The sequence below is a fragment of the Solea senegalensis genome, linkage group LG7 (genome assembly GCF_019176455.1).
Source record: "Solea senegalensis isolate Sse05_10M linkage group LG7, IFAPA_SoseM_1, whole genome shotgun sequence".
Classification (NCBI taxonomy): domain Eukaryota; kingdom Metazoa; phylum Chordata; class Actinopteri; order Pleuronectiformes; family Soleidae; genus Solea; species Solea senegalensis.
The window spans coordinates 15,024,929-15,044,429 of NC_058027.1; the positions used below are offsets into that span (position 1 = coordinate 15,024,929).

At 41.7% G+C, this 19,501-nt stretch overlaps 1 protein-coding gene across 1 annotated transcript; it reads right to left on the minus strand.

Moving 5' to 3' along the window:
* Nucleotides 1-1,999: 1,999 nt before the first annotated feature.
* Nucleotides 2,000-14,787, minus strand: mmp2 (matrix metallopeptidase 2). Its single transcript, XM_044030552.1, has 13 exons — nucleotides 14,429-14,787; nucleotides 14,029-14,255; nucleotides 12,974-13,122; nucleotides 12,146-12,274; nucleotides 11,622-11,795; nucleotides 10,734-10,907; nucleotides 9,747-9,920; nucleotides 9,429-9,584; nucleotides 9,140-9,266; nucleotides 4,967-5,103; nucleotides 4,348-4,507; nucleotides 3,937-4,046; nucleotides 2,000-3,144 (listed from the first exon to the last, which is right to left on the minus strand). The coding sequence occupies exons 1-13, from the start codon at nucleotides 14,579-14,581 to the stop codon at nucleotides 3,041-3,043; spliced, it is 1,974 nt and encodes a 657-aa protein (XP_043886487.1). The 5' UTR covers nucleotides 14,582-14,787; the 3' UTR covers nucleotides 2,000-3,040.
* Between the last annotated feature and the right edge of the window lie 4,714 nt (nucleotides 14,788-19,501).

Sequence of the window (19,501 nt, forward strand, 5' to 3'; positions counted from 1 at the left end):
TGATCTTTCACCCTGAGAATTGGTTCTCCTTTTCTGACCATTGCCTGTAAATCCAACAGATGTGTGTGAAAATCCTAACACATCAGCAGTTTCCGAACTACTCAGACCAGCCAATTCACTTTCTTATCATTCTGGTGTGCTGTTTTACATCTAACATGTTGTTTTGACCAAGTCTTCCTGCATATCTAAATGTATTAAACTATTAAATTGGCTGTTTTAACAGTCAGTTCATCTGGCACCTATACTGCCTATAGCTTTGGCCTTTAGACAGGTTTGGTGTGTTTACTGTAGTTTAACTTGTCAGCACATTTCTATACATGTGTACAATCCTCCTTGTATCCTCCTAGTGAACTTTTGAGATGTCAAAATGCAAAATGGTGACCTGTCAGCGACGATATGAAGGGCACAACTGACAGAAACCGTATAATCCATGCTGAATAAATGACCTCCACATGTCCTTATTCTGGATATCATTCACTGTTTTTAAATAAACATGAACATTTTCATATACAGTCAATGGTCGTGGTTTACAAGTTCTCATCAAAGCCCACAAGATGGCGCAGTTTCATACAAAAACTCACATGATCATGCTCCACAAAGGAAGCCATGACTCATGAGAGGCCCCTCTTTACACAGAGATACTGCTAAACAGGAATGGAAAAGTGCTTAAGTATATTTTGTATTTTCATTAAAATACTACATAATATTCATACTAGTGCAACATTTTGGAATGACATACACAGGTTTATATTCGGAGACATTTAATACTACGTTCTTAAAAGGTAGTGAGAAATGTGATTTTGCAAATGCATTTTTCAAATAATGTAATGATCACCTCATTTTTGAACATTGGAAGTGATGATCAACAGCCTGAAAGTGTACATCATCTTATATGTGTTTTGCAGATTGCATTCACATATCTGAATTTATGGAGTAAACACATCTCCTAAATTCAAATTTGTAATGTGTAACAGTGGCAGTCTGTGTGAAAGGGTTTCGTGCACACAGATATAACTAGTAAATGTTTTAAATGTTTGTGTGGCCGCATATGATTTGTATTGGGTAAAAAACAAAAAAAACAAAAGCAAAAAAAAAAAAGCTTCACCAGGGATTTGAGAAGTTCTCATTCCAAACTACTTGCTTAGTGTTGGCATGATAGTGTTAAATGATCTCAGACACAAAAATGAGCAAAGATATGTATTTAACTTGTTGGCTTAACCTCAGACTACCAAAGACAAAAGAGGGTACGAGAAACATTTTTCAGTTTATGATTCAGGCAGGGTCAGAGATTTAACATCTCCGAATGATCTATGTAATAAAATCACAAAGATTTAGACTATTCAATGTGATCTCCTATGATTTACTAAGCATCTGTTGAAACTATTGTTAATCCCCCTAAAAATGCTTGTCTCCAACTTGTGGTGTTTTGATTTACCGTAGTACTGTCATGAGATACAAAATGAAAATGATGCCACGAAAATAAACTTTTCGTCCACACCCACATTGTCCCAACACCCACCCTTCATACTTTAGATATGGACAACAACAACTCTTGAACTGGGAAGAAGACTGAGTCCAGTGGGTCGGAGTAGTTCAGCTAAGACCAGCATGGTTCACACCAGCAGCAGCAACAGGAGAAGCAGATGTCAGAGTAGTTGAAGCAAGTTTTCAGTAACTTAATAGTATTAACCAGTGAGTATTGAGTAATACTGGTACTCGTACAGGTGAATGTGTTTATATGCACCAATTTTGAAATGCTGACTGCAGTCAGAATCTGTTTGGAGAGCTATTACTGCACCATAGTAACTGTCAAATTGAATCTGTGTAAATAAATAAGCTAGGTTGTAGTTCAATCAATTGTGTGTGTGTCGATGTACTGGTTATTGTTAAGGTTAGGGATAATGCTTTGTTTAGACTGTCCAAATGAATGGAAGTCAGTGCAGTGCCCTAGGACGAATAGCATGTTGCTCCTTAAATGACCATAAATCACTGATCGACATTACATTGACCATCTTTCATCTTTATTGTTGACAATAACAAAGTGCACAAGCATTTAAAACAACACGAAACACCATTACTGTATTGCTTAAACCCAGGGAAGACAATGTAAAAGATTATTTAACAATATCACTGCAGTATTCTTGTCATGAATCCATCATGGAGCAAACTTATACAGCCACAAGAGGCAACCTGTGCCTTTAATTCTTTCTGTACCATTAGTGAAGAGACATGCAACATGGAGTTGCCATGACAACAATCTGGTCTCCATATTCCTTATTTACCTTATATAGTCCTTTAAAAAGTGCTAACCAAATTAAAAGTAATGCCTGCGAATACTACCTTCTGATATTCAGAGGATACTAAGTAGTCCCATCAGACATAGTTACAATGAATATAAGTTGTGTATACGTGAATATATTTAGGACTATATGCAAAAGCAAAGTCTAAAGCACCATTTTCGGTCAGACACATTGTGCAAATTCATTTTTTCAAATGTATTGCTCAACAATGAGAAAATTAATTAAAAGATATACACTGTACACTGGACTTAGAAGTGACTCTAAGCCAACATGAATTCCTCATATGGTGTAAAACAGCCTTTTTTTTTCAATCATCTAATTTGCATAAAACAGCAACATCTTACAGCAAAGTAGAGCACTGCATTCAAAGCAGCGTGGACATACCTGATGCCTGAGTTTAAAAAAAAAATAAAAAAAAAAACAAAACAAAAAACAGGGGGGGTACTTAGTCTGCATCAGCATTCAATGTCAAAATCAAACAGTCATGTAGCAAATATCCAGTTGTCTATATGTTCAGGCTGTGTACAAGTTCACAAGGTGCCTTTCTACAAAGCTGGAGGCTGGTTATTCAGGTTGAAAGAGACATGTCTCCCACAGAAGCGTGCATAGTTGCACAGGATAGAAACATACAACAGTGTGCGCTGCAGGGACCTCAAGTTGTGTATGATGTGATGCCAATGTCCACATGAGGCCAGGCAACATTACAGAAATTAGGAAGAAGCAAGAAATTCTTGAAACGCTCAACAGCCGAGCCAGTCCTTTGTGATTTCACCCAGCTTGACGATCTTCAAGCTGCTGTCTTCCAGTTTGAAATAGTGGTTGCCTTTGAAAAAGTAGCTGTAATCTGTGAAAAACAATCACAATGTGGTTAGTTTATTTTTCTACAGTAAGAAATAGCTAATACAAAACAAATACAAAAACTACCTTCTAATATCAGGAAAATAATCAGGCTAATAAAAGCTAATGGATTAACTGTGCAGTCACATTCTATCAGGATTTAAGCCTCTTTCTACCAGGATTAAGTCAATCGGGGCAGCATACAGTGGCACCTCTGTGGAAGGGCACAGACTTTCTTTATATATATGTGTTTGTTCACTGTGTGGAGAAGGGGCTATGTGATGCTTCCTGGACTGTGTGTACGTTCAGAAAGTAGTGATGGAAAAAGCCCTGGTTTCTTGCCATAGACAAAAAAAATCTACATGTCACCTCTTACCCCAAGGAAACATAGCTGACAGAGTCTCAAGAGGATGTTTGCAACGATAAAGACAACATTTCATCACCTTGAACCAGACTTCTTGCCTTTTAATGCCCTGCCCTAAGTATTATTCAGTTAAAGAAAATCTTTTTGGGGAGTTGCAAAAGAGATACAGTACGACATATCTACCCCTCAGGATCTGGTTTATGAGGCTTTATCTAGCATATACAGTATCATATATCTATATGGACTGAGCACTATTTGATTTTTATTTCATTCTATACATTGAACTCCTGCTTTGATGAAATTGAAATGTGGTGCAACTCAGATGATCAAATGTTACCGTGCACATGTTAAACTATAAGATGATGCAAAGGGTAAACAGTTTCCAACATATTCAAATCATACATCCATTTTAAACAAAGAAATATCCTTTTTTACCAATGCCATTCAGACTGAAGGCAGCATCTATCTCATCAGGGATGCCATTCCATGAGTCAGCAATAAGTTTGGGGAAACCAGCGTCCATTGTCTTCGTATCTTCATCGTATCTGTACACAGAAGAGCAGCAGTGAAGAAGCAGTTTCATGAAGAAGTGCCTCGAACACACACTCAGCACACGTACTTTTCCATGGAGATGAAACAGACAGTCATCAACACTATGAACTATCATGTTGTGCAAGGCCTAACACATCTGCTGTGGTTTATGGTGCAGTTAAGGTCGTGCTGAACACTAAATGAATCCAGACGTAAGCGTTAACTGAATAAGAGTTGAACCAGGAAAAGCAGGGTGTGTCAGACAACAGTTTAAGGCTCACGAATGCTTGGATAATGCTGCTTGTGGGCCCTCACCTCCAGAATTTGTCTCCGGCAAAAAGATAAGTCTTCCTGTTCTTTCTAAAGTTGAAAGCAGCATCAATCCGCTCCAAGTCTGTGGGAAGGTCAAGGCTGGACAGCCTCTTGGGGTAACCTCTCTCCAACTCATCCGCTTTGTAGACCCACATCTCATTGCCTGGGAGAAAAACACAAGTTACACTGACGGGAGATAACGTTGACACAGGACTGGAGAAGAAGCCATATCCTTAATACAATAATAATCAAATGATCTCATAGATGAGAATCATTTGAGCATTAAATCTGCCTAATAGCCAAACCAGCTCTTCTGTAATTCTAATTAGTATTCAGGAATATTGTAATATTAGTAAGAGGCAAGGGATGCATCTTGAACCACTAATAACCACTGCTGACTATCTCAAGTGTCCTAACATTCTTGCTTCTCCTAATGTTTGACTGTAAATGGAAAATCAACCAAATGGTCAAAAAGGAAAGAGACACATTTTCTTACTCATGGGAGTGTAACTGTCTGTGTCTCTGATAACCACACACACACAAGGTTGATGTAACTTAGTATAAACACTAATGAGTAATGTTTAATTCAACGCTTCACAGTGACTTGTCTTGTCTTGCATACCTGCAAAGAAGACCGTTTTTTCCTCCAGTGGGTTTTCATAGGCAGCGTCTATCTTGGTGGGCAGGTCGGACCAGTAGGTTGCGACTAGCATGGGGCCTTTGGGCTTACTTCTGAAGTTTACGGACCTGAATAGGAACCTGGCAGACAGAGAAGAAGTCGGTGAGTGACTGGAAGGTAGAGGAGCTGGGGATGAAGTGAGAGCAAGAGTTAGAGAGGAGCAGAGGGGGCAGATGATGACACGGCGCATATGTGTGTGAAAGAGGGAGGTTGTAGTGCAAGTGCTTCGCTGGCCGAGCCAGCCACAATGGCCTGATTCATGAGCATCTGGTTCTCGTCAGGGCTAAGGCTGCCGACGCCAGCGGAACAAGACCCATCTTGCCCGTATTTCCAATTCACAGCTGCACAACAACGACGGCTTCCAAAACTCTTTTCCACTGACCTATTTTTTAAAAAGCAAAAATCCAGTGAAAAGATGGTTTGGGATGATGATAAAAAGACGACTTGACTATCCGTATGTCAGGATTCTGAACCAGACTCCGATAAATTACATCGCATGGATCAGTTTGCTGATAATTAACTTTTATTCATTCGATTTTTACATGTATGCTGGAACTTGTGACCATGTGATTTGCTGGAAATAGACATGAAAATGTTGATTATTAACCTAAAACCTCCATCTCTCTCCATATTAGTTACTGGGGGCACACGGTGGGGTAGTGGTTAGCACTCTCGCCTTGCAGCGAGAAGACCGGAGTTCGAGCCCCGGTTGGAACAAGGGCCAATTTGCATTCTTCTCCCCGTGTGTGCGTGGGTTCTCTCCGGGTTCTCCAGCTTCCTCCCACAGTCCAAAAACATGCAATGTGGGGATTAGGTAAATTGGACACTCTAAATTGACCATAGGAGTGAGTGTGAGAGTGAATGGTGGTTTGTCTCTATCTGTGTGTGGCCCTGCGATGGACAGCTTCTACCAGTGTCGCCTACTTTCACCCAGGCATTCAGCCTTCTTGAAGGCAGGAGCCACAGAGAGCCATTCGCCTCCAAATCTTCCTCCAGAGACCTGTGTCACTTCCTGATGAGTCCACCATTGCTGGATTCCAACTTGGTCTCTTGAGTGGTCCCAACCGCGCCATTTCCAGCTGCCCACCCAGGAAATCAACCTTCATCAGTCGCACTTCCTTCGTCTGTAGAGAGACCCAGGCCCTCTACGGCTTCCAAGATGATCATCTCAACTCTGTATCAGGAGTCATTTGTGTCGTCAGCTGAAAAATGTTATTATGTGACCAAATAGGGGACTGGGCTTGCACGTGCCGGTGTAAACGGAAAGATTAACGACAAGATGAAACTGAAACTGAAAGGAGGTGTTAAGCAAGCTTTTCGTTCATAGCTGATAGTCAGATTATGTAACAAATCGGGATTTGAATGGGGCTAACGTCAGACAGTTTCAGACGACAGTGCAGCCCCCAAACTTGTCTGTTTTCAGGGCTCAGATGACAAACGTATCAGAGGCAGAATTTATGTGTTTTTCAACAAAACTGGATATAGACTTAGCCTCCGGCAAGACAACTAGAGAGTACAACCTTTGTCTATGCCTTCAACTCTGCCCTGCACAGTGGCTTCACCAGTCTGTTGTGCCTCCCGGCCATTGTCATTCTCTGTCTCTGTTCTGGCTCTCCAGCTCACCCCTGGCCAGTCTTCCAGCTGTCCCCCTGTGGTCCTTACTCCATCCTTCTTCTCCAGCTCCAGGAAGAAATACAACATCAGGCATTCTTGTCCAACACTGACCACGCAACTTCGCTGTTTCCTGCTGAAAATACTTGCATCATGTGCAGATTGGGGCTACAATTATTTTTGACTGACATCTTCAGTAAAACGGCGGCTGTTTGGTTAAAGGATAACGACCGGAGGAAAAGTTGTATGTTGCAAACGGCCTCAGGCAGTGGAAACTTTATACGATACAGGCACATGTTATATTTGAGAATTGTTCAAAATGACAGTAATAAACACACAAGGAACATAATTAACAGGTTGGCCAAACTCTTCCTGTGAGGCAGACTTCATAATTGAGTTCCCCTTAAGCCTCCAGACAGGCAGACACATTCTAATGCTGAGTTTTGTTCTACACCAGAAATACTGCTGAGGCTGCAGAAAAGCAGGGATCAAACTTTTCCAACTGAAAAGTCAAGCAAGAATAAGACCCGGAGGCCCAGAGGGGATGGCTCTTTCTCTGAAGCTTAGTTTGTACCAGCTTATAATCCTGACATGGCTTTCAGGCAGCTCATTAAGTTACTGTGAAGGTCAGAACAACAGCCTACTGCTGATATTTAACTAATCTTACATTTTACAGTAAGGTACGGTAAGGACTTCAGCATCATTTCCCTCAATTTCTTGTCTTTAGATGAATCTTCTCAAGCAATGACACACCATATTTTTCCCAGTACAAAGTATTATAGTAACTAATATTTAGTGACCTGCTGAACCAAACACAGCATGGTTCAAACATCTGTTGAATTTGGCCAAGCAGAAGACGACCGAAGAGCGGTCATTATACAATCAGAACATAGGGCAGTATGTTTGCGTCTCAGATTAAAGAAATAAAAAAATACATAAATAATAGAAGAGCACAGATGATGTGCAGGTATGTTTATCATTCTTGTAGCTTTGAAGGAAATATAGTCCCAGACCAGTTTCATTTCCAGCACAAAGGCCAAACTTTCATGGTCCACAGAGCACACTGTGAGCTCATGTGCCGCTCTGTCGATCACAGCAAATGTGTGCACAACAAGAGCCACCGTAAGGTGAAAAGTAATTCTGTTTTAAAGCAGGATTTGTGTTTCTCCCTGTTTTTACATCCAGGGGGATTAAAAAGCAGGCAAAAAAGTATGACTACACTCTTTGGTATGAAGGTCTGCTGGCCCGTTTACGCACAATCATTTCCTTAGATGGCCAGGACAGATGTACAGTTCTATAAACTCTGACGTTGTAAAGAGTCACTATCACGCAATCTAAGGGTGCTTATTGGAATTGAATATACCGTCCACAAGGATGTTTGTACACGTGTATAATCGATTTTCAATGAAACTTGTTTTGTTTTTAAGGATTATATACTGCATGTGTACTAAGCCATCTTGCTTTGCCATGTTTCTGCAGCAGCCTGAGTGTTGAAGCAGGATGTTACTGTTTAAGCTCCGTCCACGTCAACAAAGACGGAGGAAGAAACGGCAAAGAGAGTGGGAGGGGGGTGTTTACATCCTTTCCGGCATATAAAGTCTACTCCAGTTCCCTGTCACGACTGAGAAAGGAAGAGGTGAGCAGTGGCGTCTTCTGCTCGTTGCACTCTGGCCTCTCACCATCAGATATCACTTATTCTCACACACTGAACCTTTGAATCAACACAACCAAAAAAAGAATGCTATTATTAACATCAGCTGCTGAAATGTTCACAAAGGCTCTCCAGTTTCCCCCCACAGTCCAAAAACATGCAGATTTGGGGATTAGGCAAATTGGAAACTCTAAATTCTCCATAGATGTGAGTGGATGGCTGTTTGTCTCTCTGTGTGGCCCTGTGATCGACGAATCAGAGGGTGTCGAGCACTCCATGAAACTTCTACATGACGGTCAGCTTGTAGACACACAGTAATCTCTGAGGACTTTTGGAATGACTGGTGCCAGTGGAGGAGAGGCCTGTAAACTGTGTTTATGTCTGATGACTACTTTGGCTGTCACTGCATGTGTAGATGAATAGTTTGTTACTCCCTATTACTGATTGTCACGTCATTAAAACACACATCCAAACCACAATCTTCAAGTGGCACAAGACTGAAATATGCAATAATTAACAGGACGCCCCGTGTCAAACTCCTTGTTTTTGTAGGGAAGATTATTATGAAATCCAGAAGTGTAGGCTGCCCGACATCACATCACAAATCATAAAGTGGGCGATTGGGTTTTGTTTGTCAATCTTCCCGTAGATCATTTCTGGCAGATTTGTACAGCACGAGTTTTGACTCGGAGCTCATGAAATCATTGCAGCTTGCACTTTTAGAAAATATGGTCAAGAGCTTTAAATTTGGATGGATTATTGTTAATAATTTAGATTTTTACTTGGCATTTGTAAACCAGTTAAATACGTTCAGACTAAAACATCTTTTGTTCTGTTTTGGGTGCTGTGATCACCTGTCCTTGAAGAAGAATGTCTCTCCTCTGATTTGTGCTACTGCATCAAAGACCATCGGCTCCTGACAGATGTCCATTGGAGTCACTGGACCTTGAGTTGGAGGCAGAGGCTTGTCTGTGGGCACACCTAATTTTGGGAGATTGATAAGAGTATTTTGTCTTTGATGGATAAATGACACGCTCAAAGTACAATTAATAATACCTGGTTTCTTAAAAGGGAAGAAACAAAATGCTGTTTTCATGTATGACTTCATCCCTGACACATTACACATGACAGTTCCTCGCTCACCGTAGAGATCCTGGATGCCGCTGATGTCGTCATGAGAAAGTCTGAAGTCTTTAGTGAAGGTGTAAACGGGGGCCATTAACGCTCCAGGGTCCTGAGAGTGCTCCAAGCCAAGGGCATGGCCGAACTCATGGGCCGCCACCAGGAACAAACTGTAGCCTGAAAACATGTGACACAACAAGAATCTCATTTGTAGCTGACAGACATAGTTGGTTAAATTACACTTCAGTTGAATTATCTTCCACACATTGCTTTGTCCTTTGGTTTCTGCTAGTCCCGCACCTACAGCAAGACCGATAATACTGCTCCCTGCATTCATACCTTGGTCAGGACAGAAACCCCATTTGCGGTCATCGTCGTAGCTCTTGGTGGTAGCACACCACATCTTGCCGTCGCTGCGTCCAGATGAGGTGCAGGAATCATAAGTGTTGCTCAGAAAGGTGAAGGGGAAGACACAGGGGCTTCCATCAGCGTTTCCGCCCACTGTTGACAAGGCTGGAGGGGGGAAAGGATGCATAAAAATGGAGTGAAGTTGGATTGGGTTTGGATTGTCCACCAGAAGTCAAATACCATACAAAATGCAGAATGCATAGAGTAAGTAGGAAGTCAGAGATGGTAGGTGAGCAACAGCCTGAGTTCACCTTGTTGTCTTTTAAACTCATTCATGAGCCACAACTTTTCCCCGCGTTTATTTGGTTAATAACATATTGTGAAATCAACACGGATGATTGACACCATAATGAAGGCAGCTGGCACACAACATCAATACCTCGGCATAAAACCAAAAAAAAACAGCCGCCCCAATTGATTTTCTTTCACAGAGATCATTCTCACTTCGGCAAAGATTGGTTCTGTTTCCAAGAGAAATGGTATCTTATTCAGCACAAGCTAAAGTGTGCGCAACAAAGGTGCATTCCTGATCCATTACAACAACGACAGACAAAAGCCCCAGTGGCTGCAACTTTCTGTCTATTTCACTATCTCTCCATCCCCACTTCACCACTTCAACACTAAAAACCAGTCCCACTGACTAAATGGAAAATAAGCCCTGCAACTGCACATTAAAATACTTTCACAGGCATTCAGCAAAAACCACAAGCAAGACTGGAACGCCCAGCTCGAGGTTTCCTGTGGACCAGCACATGATAGGGCATCACACACTGCACTTGAGACTGTACTGTACACAAAGAGTAAAATGTGCTATATGCATCTGAACACACATGTGCAAACGTGACGTCATACAATTAAGCACATCCTTACATTAAGCATGTTAATGACACGTTTTCACTTGGTGATGACACCACCTACCAGTTTCGGGGCAGAACCCAAAGGTTTTGTCTCTGTCGTAATCCTCGGTAGTGGCACACCAACGGTAACCGTCATCCCTGCCCTCAGTGGTGCATCCTTCATACTTGTCCCCCTGAAAGGTGAAGGGGAACTTACATGGAGTGCCTCCCGCATTGCCACCCATGGTGAACAGCACTGTAGATCGAAAAGGAAATCAGCAGAAATAAACTATTGATGACATACTGTACACATGATGGACAATTCTATTTTTTTTTATATATATACATTTTTATTAAATGAATTACTTCATTTGAAACTGTTGAAAATGATAATGCTCAATTTTGTTACCTAATTATTGCAAAAAAACTAGAACCATTTGAGTCTTGACTAAGGTAATTGGAGAAATGAAGCTTATTTTTACATCCACACAAATATAACAGGTGGCCCCATTACAGTCCTCCGTTGTGTTTGCATCGTCTAAAACAACTTGGTACATGTGTGCTTTGGCAGTTTGATGTACTGGGCATGTGATCATGTTAGTACCATGGACAGCAACACAACACAGATAAACAAAATGTTTGAAAGAGCCCCGTCGTATTAAGTGGGGTGGTAACTTGGAAAAGAATTATTCCACACTCAGCTCCAAACAAAAAAAAAAAACAACAGTTTCCTGGCATACGGTCCAACCTACTTTCTTCCCGTCCAAAAAAAGCAGAGCGGCATAAAACATGGTCATAATCTGATATGAAGTATAACTTTGCCTCTATAGGGAACAGTGATTCTATTCATCCAAGCGTCTTTGTTGTTTTTGTGCTCCGGTAACGTGCAACTCACAGGACGATGCAGTGCCATGTTAACTACAGCGTGTGTTCTGTCAGAGACAGCGGCGAACCCCTGTGTCAAACTTACGTTCATGAGGACAGAATCCATATTTGCCATCTTCGTCAAAGTTGTAGGTGGTAGAGCACCACAGGAAGCCGTCGTCGCGGCCTTGGGATGTACAGCTGTTGTATTCGGTGCCCATGAACAGGAAGGGGAATTTACAGAAATCTCCATCGGCGTTACCAAACTTCACCTTCACCACTGTGAAAGAGAAAGGATCATAGCGTTGCTTGTCATGGATACAGTGAATTTGCCATATTGCTTTTTGCACATGTGATAGATTCAGACGAGAGGATCTGGATGATGGGAAAGGCAGACAACGATCTGGGTCAATGGTGCAAATATAAAACACAGGGAATAGAGATCATTTGGTTCCCAGGTGGCGTTTGTTCTGCCAAAGTTAACACAATTAAACCAAGTGTACCATTGTCTCAGCTGATATTTACCTGAACTTTGAGGGCTCACTAAAAAACTGAACCCCACTTTATCTCAACATATTACAACACAATAGCAATAGGAGTTTTGGAAATACTCGTGTACACTCTCATTACCTTGGCCATCTCCCAGTGTCCACTGCTCATCATCATCAAAATGGGAGTCTCCTCCGATTCCGGCCCCTGGAGCAAAAGCGTGAGCCAAGAGGCCGTCTTTGCCGTCGAAGGGGTAACCATCTCCGTGCTCTGTTAATGACATCAATCAATATCAATGGATCAAGAGAAATACCAGAGTTCATTCTCTTGCTTTCTTCAGGCAACAGCTGGTATAACTGTCTTCTAGTTAGTAAACCAGTAAGTGTCAGTTGTATAAGAGTGTTCGCTACAGAAACTCCACGGAAATATTTATAACGACATTTGCAGGCTTTTTCAAAGATCAAAATGTTTCTGTAACAATGCTACAATGATGCTTCTACAGTCTCAAATATCAAAATCAAAATGCTTATTTTAGCTGGACTGAGCGTAACAACCAGGGTCACAACCACAATTGCCATCGTTCCCCTTTTTGTTTTGTTCCGTGCAAATCGGCTGACAGGGTGCAGAGTCACCATAACAGAATGTGTTATTGCTCCATCACCACTTCTGTTGAGCTGTTTTTAAACTGGGTGAAGTTTTAGTCTTGCGGAAAGTGGAAAGCAGCTTCACCTAAACAAAAGATGGATGTCTTCTGTGGGAAAAAAAGATTTTACTTTTTTATCTTGAGATAGCCATTAGTAAGTGAGTGTCTATTCACTGTTTTCCATATACCAACACAATAATTCAGAACATGGCAGATGCAGAAGGCATGGGTTGTTGTTTTTTTTCCGAGAGCACAAGAGGTTGATTTTTCACATCAACTCCATTTGAGAAGGGAATCTGAGTTGAAGTCATTACACACTGGCATACCATTCCGCCCAAAATTAATCATGATGTCAGCCTCTCCGTCCATGAGGCGGGTGAATGAGAGCGGCGTAACATCACTCCACACTTTGAAGGCTCGGAAGAAAGCATCATTTATGACCTCCTCGTCCAAATCGAGAGAGTATCCCAGAATTCTATGGAGCAAAACAGAGGAGATGCATTCATGAGCAAGTAAAACAAAGATAAAAAGTTGGGTCACGTTGACGTATCACTGGATCTCCTCCACTCAAAATCATGGAAAAGAAATCAGGCGAAAGACAGAATAACAGAACATGAGTCATCGGGTGCAAATGCCTCCTGAAACAATGTCCACCCGCAAACGGTGTCATGTGCCTGTCGACACCATCCTTTTCCTGAAAACAGTCTCCATGATCGCCTGCTTGTTATTGTCTTTGGCTCGCAGTCTCCCTCACAGACACACACACACACATGCAGACGGGCTGGAATGATCAGGGCCGCACAAAAACCGCTGATATAAATAAACCCATTCCATAAACCTCAAAAAGCACAAAAACAAAACACCTGGCACATGCTGTGTAGGAATGCTGCTGTTAGCAAAACATGACTGGTGGGGGTGGGGAGGACTTGGGGTTATGTGTGTGTGTGTGTGTGTGTGTGTGAGAGAGAGAGGTCAGTGGGTGGTGTGTGTGTGTGTGTGTGTGTGTGGGTGTGAGAGAGAGAGGGAGCAAGCTGTGGTCTCTAAAAGAAAACAATTGAATTTATGCTTTTAAACACAGCTTTGGGAATCACATCCAGACTTCAAGATGGTGGTGTTATTGTGATACAGTCTAAATATTATCCCTCAATATGCTCAGTAGTTGAGTGGGGGTTTCAACTTTTTATTACATCATGTATGAAGTCCTGATGTGGAACACGGAATGCAATCTAAAGCAATCTACAATCACCTCTCCAAAACATTTAAATCTAAAAAGATTCACAGTGACCACGGGGCCCCAGGTTGTCATAAATGCCTGTAACAGGAAGTGACTTTTGACACAGTGCCGCCTTGGAAATGATTAGGTCAAGTTATTTCTCCTGACCTGTAGGTGATGTCTTTCTTCTGCCACTTGGGTTTCCTGTGGAAGAAGTTGTAATTGGCCACATCTGGGACGCCACAGCGGGGCTTTTTCATGATTTCCACAGTCTTGGCATCGATTTCGCCAGTTTCTTGCAGGGAAAAGAACTTTTGCATTTTCTTCAGCGTGTCCTTGAGCACCATGAGGTTACATCTGTCTTGTGGGCATCCATAAAATTTATTCAAGTAGTGCTAAAAGAGAAAAAAAATTAATTATAAATGCACATTTGAAGTCATTGTAGTTATACTGTACAACGGATGTATTAACGTAGTTCATTCCCTATACTAAAGATAAAAAAAATAACCTGTTAATTTACAATTGACGTAAGTTTTAAGTTTTAAGAAAACAAACAATAACAACTTACCAAAGCAACCTCTTTGTCTGTTTTGGGTGTAGTGTCGTCGCCAGGAAACCTGATAATAGGCGACGGGGCTGCAAAGATTGCTTGAAAACCGAACTGAGCCAAAAACAAACTGAGAACAATCCGACGACAACTAAGTATCGTCGGAAAATCCATGTTCCCCAGACAATCTGAATAATCTGAAGTGAGGAAAAATGTCGTTCACCCCCCGAACTACGATCCGTCCAGCAGGTCAGTTTGTGGTGCCTCTGGTCCTCTGGTGTTCTTTTTCTTCCCTTTTCACTCCTTAACGGGACATCCTGCAACCTCAGATCTATGAACTTTCTCAGTTCTGCTTGCACAGGCACTTTTTCCCCCCTGATGCGCATCTGCGCAGTCTCCAGGTTGGGACAGAAGAGGAGGAGGAGGAGGAGGAGGAGGCCACAAACACAGGAATAACTTCATGCTCACTCATGTGTTTGGATTTCTTTACCTCTCTTCTGCATTTAACGGAAAACACGGAATTAACAGAGATCACAGTAGGATATCTTGGAGTAAAAGACCATGCTGTCATGTTTATTGCAGTGTAACATACACACACTGACTGCTGAGCATTTGCTGATATGGTTTGCATAATTGCAATAAAATGGGCATTTGTGCATTTTTTTTTAAATCCCCCACACAGATAATAACACGATATAACTACTTGCCTGCATAGTTTAATACATACGCAGTTGCACATTAGTTTATTTCACCCTGTATTTGCCCACCACACCTTTTTAAGTAAACTTGCAATAAGGAAGCACAAGTGTCCCAAGATCATGTCATCTGTTGAAGGAGGATTTAATCTTTTTGAGCCCAAATGTTTACATGGGCAGCAACAGGGTTAATGCGTTTTACTTTACAGATTCCAAACTACATTTTTTGAAGTAAAAGTCACATGTTTTTTTTTTGTTTTTTTTTATGAATCATTTGACTAGAACCACAGCGACACCCAGTGGCAGAAGGGATAGACACGATTTGAAGAGCTCTGTTGACACCTGGTGGCAGGACATAAAAAGAACAATTTTGTTATTTAAAAAAAAAGAAAAAAGAATATTGGTTGTTTGTAAATTGTAATACACTGACAACTACCTAAATAGACATATTAAATATTTTCATATGCCAAAATGATCAGACTGGCTCCTAGAAGCATCTCTAGGGTGCTTGTGTATACAGGGATGATCTAAACTGAACTAATCTTAAGCTTAGTTCCGCTTTAGACATTACTCATATTGTTTTGATGTTGTTGTTATGTTTCAAACATTTTAATAAATGTGTTTTTTTCACTGAACTCTCCAGATGTGAACTGATCAGCACATGCAGTGTGTCGAAAGCTGCTGACTCATCACTCTCAGTGTTGTGTTGCAGTAAAACTGTGGTGACTCACAACTCCTGAACCCCAGACAGTCATTTATTTTATTTTATTTTTTTTCAAAAAACAAACTGTTCAGATTGGGTTGGTTGAGGTTACAGCAACAGAGAGTCGTCGGTACGTTTGACATCACTGCCCTCTGGTGGCTGACACGATCCAGGCAGCGCTGTCTGTTTCTTTGGTCCTTGGAGCCAGTCTTCTTCACTGTGTTGTTGTCTCGGATGTACTCTAACTGTCTTTGACGTGTCTTTGTTTCCACTTTCATACTGCTCTACACTGAGCAGCGTTTGAGAGTGCACTCTTTAATAGAGAGAGCTGAAGGACTTTTCCTGCAAAGAGATCTGACAGCTGGATGGCTCGCAAACAGGATTTTGTGGTATTATCTAGCAAAGCAATTTCCTCTCCCTTTAGCCAGAGTACAGTTAATTTTTCATAGCCGGGGCTGCTGCTGCTGCTGGTGGTGGTTGCAGAGTGAATTTAACATCCATTTGCCAACAATATCCAGGGCCTGTCACTTTGGAGCAGGAGCTTTATTTCATGCACTGATACGTGCTGCCATCTCCTCTAACTGACACACTTGCAGTGATCCCTCACAGAGCCGGGGAACAGAATAGCTTCCTATTAAATGTACATGGGCCTGCCTCTGTGAATAGAAAATGCTAAGATGTGAAAAGTTGAGCCGCAGCTACAGTAATTGAACGGGTTTGTCCATATGAATGCATTTCTTTGAGCGGACGGAACTGTCATAAAGAGATTGAGATGATAAGGTTCGATTTGCATGCAAATTGTTTTCTTTTTTCTTCTTTGTCTGGATTGTAACATCTCACCGTGTGTGTGTGTTTGTGTGTTGATTGCAGACGCATCTCTTCTGTTTTGTGTTTTGTTGATTTTTATGAAATGTTATACACTAACAGAGCTGATTTACACTCGCCGGCCTCTTTATTAGGTTCACAGGTTTCATGTGTTGTGCATGAGAGAAATGCATACCTTGATTTAAACGAGTGATTACTTGACTTAATGTTGACTTTCTCTCATCTTGAACGAGTCTGGCCTGGATTCTCCTCTAACATCTGTCATCTATGAGGCATTTTCAGCTCAAGGGATATTTTCTGCAAACCCTGGAGACGCGTGTGCTTGAAAATCCCAGCAGAGCAGCAGTAATTAAAGTATTTAAAATCGCCTTTATTCCCCATTCTGTAATACAGTTTGAACTTCATCAGGTCGTCGAGTTGTGATGTGATGATATACTGTACTTGCAGTTGAACAGGTGTACCTTCAAGAGTAGGTGACGATCGTAACATGCAACTCTTACATTACCTTCATTATAAACAACTACTTCTTAGTTTAAAGGGTGCTTTCTGCATGTTGTACACATGCAACTTAAAGCTTCAATACGCTCACTCTGGTCCACCAAACACATGTAATTAATTATGACAGTGAGTTGCTTCCTCCAGCATGCCAGCGTGGCCTCCTCCTGTGACCGGGAATGGGACATTCTGGACATGAAGGCCAGTCGTATCATGGTGCTCCAGCTGGCTCCGGATCTTCGGGCCCACTTGATTGACCCCGGTCCAGCAGAACAGACCGTAGCCCTGGATGTCACCTCCTTCGCTCACCCTGGTCCTCTGGCTCCTGCAGGGACCCAAACAGATTCTCTGATGGGTCATCAAACCAAACTGTCCGTATGGCTGGCTGGCACCAAAGTCATGAATAATCACAAATATCACAGTCCCACCGCCGTGTTCTCTTACCCCAGCTCAGGGGCTACGTGGAGTGTCTGGAGGACAAAGTGTTCAGCGATGTTCAGACTTGAATGCATAGTTAGACCGGGCATGTAATTAATTCTGACACAGAGTGGTTTCAAATCAGTCTATTGGCATTGTTTGTTTTATGTGCTTTGCAGGAGTAATTAAGCAATGGTTGCTGAGTAAATGAATGCAGCAACAGCTCTGTCAATAAATCTGTTTCAAGATAACTTAATTTGGCTAAGCACTGTGTTACAGAATACTGTGACACATATTATATCACTCGATTTGAAACATTCTGGTGATGAATTATTGAACATAAATCCATTATATAGAATGTGTTTTATTTATGAATGTACCAAGACACTGGAGGACTTCAACACCGTGGGATAATTATTGTTCCACATTGTGTCACCACTCCTCTCTCAGATGCAACTGCCAGAGCAAACTGCAGTAAATCAAAGAAGTGCGACTTTTGATTGACATTTCGTGTGAACACAAGGCCCAAAGCGACATTAGCCGAATTGCTTTATTTAATGCTTTCTCGTTCATTCTGTTTCTCTTTTAGCACGCCTTGTAAACACTGATGCAATAATGCATTCCATTATACAGAGGAGAGGAGACGAGTGTCTCTCGTGGCTCCTCTCCCTCTCAATAATAGGTCAACAGCTGTATTTAAAAAATTAATCACATTCTTGGCAGTTGCAAAGGTTAGCCGCAACGCTCCGAGATGCAATATTGGAAGCTCAGATCAGCAGCAAATCTCCGCGGAGATGAGGAAGAGTTGCCTTTGATGAGTACAGCATGTAAATGATTTGTGTGTGTTTATAGGACACGAGGCTGGCCCAGCCTCACTCCAACACAGCAGTCTCCGCACCACTCTGTGGCAGAGGCTGGCAACAGCAGATGGAAATAAGCAAGAGGGGAGGGCTGACCCGACTCCAGCACTTCACAGTTTGTACTCTAAGCAGAATGCTTTTCCGTCTTGTTCCACTCACGACCCATCTCGGCTTTCCTTTTGCCCCGTTTTATTGTGTTTTTAGTCGGTTTACTTTGTTCGATGTCTGTCAACAAGCTCCTATGTGCTTAATAGCTGAGCGATTTCAAGAAGTCTCGCGTAATAAAGCATGAAATTATCAGAGATTTTCCCGGGAACACATTCCCCCACATAGCCTCAGATTTAATGTGAGCTACAAGTTGTGCTCATCACAACTGAGAACAAGTAAACAGCTTGTTTTGTTAAGCCGGTGTTTCCTGATGGAGACATTATCAGCTTGCGCGTGTGACCTTTTACAAAACATTTTTTCTTTTTTTTTACATTCAAATATTGATGCCTTTTTCACATCAAAGCCAAATTACGCTCGACGATGTCCTTAGGTATGAGGACACGCCGATGAAATATGTATGTCTACCTTGGATTGCTTTTAGTAATTCTAAAATATTCAAAGTGGTATTTTCGGAGCGCCGTGGTTCTTGCTTATTGTCCGCAGGCTGACATTTGGGGATGCATTTTTCAGTAGTGAGCTTGTTCGACTGTCATGGTAAATGGGCAGCTTTGATAAGTCAACAACATTGTTACTTGAACTGTTGGATGAAAATGAAAGTCTGCATGATGCAAGTAAATGAAATGAGTGTTGAAAAGCAACTGTCTGTCTGGCGCGCCCGACAGTTCTTACAGAAGATTAGCTAGTATGCTGTTTGCACATGTTGTTTTGGCTTCAGAAACGTCTGTCTCCAATTTGCTTTTAGTATTGTGAATGGTTAAACCCTGTGTTAATTATTACTTCACCTTACTGTTTATTCTTCACCGGGGACACATTGTGGCTGATAATTGATGGGCCACAGCCATAGTTCCTGCATTAACACCAGCTAATTGTGTTTTTTTTTCCCCCCCTTGGAGTGTAATTAGGAATAAAAAAAATTAACAAATCACAAATT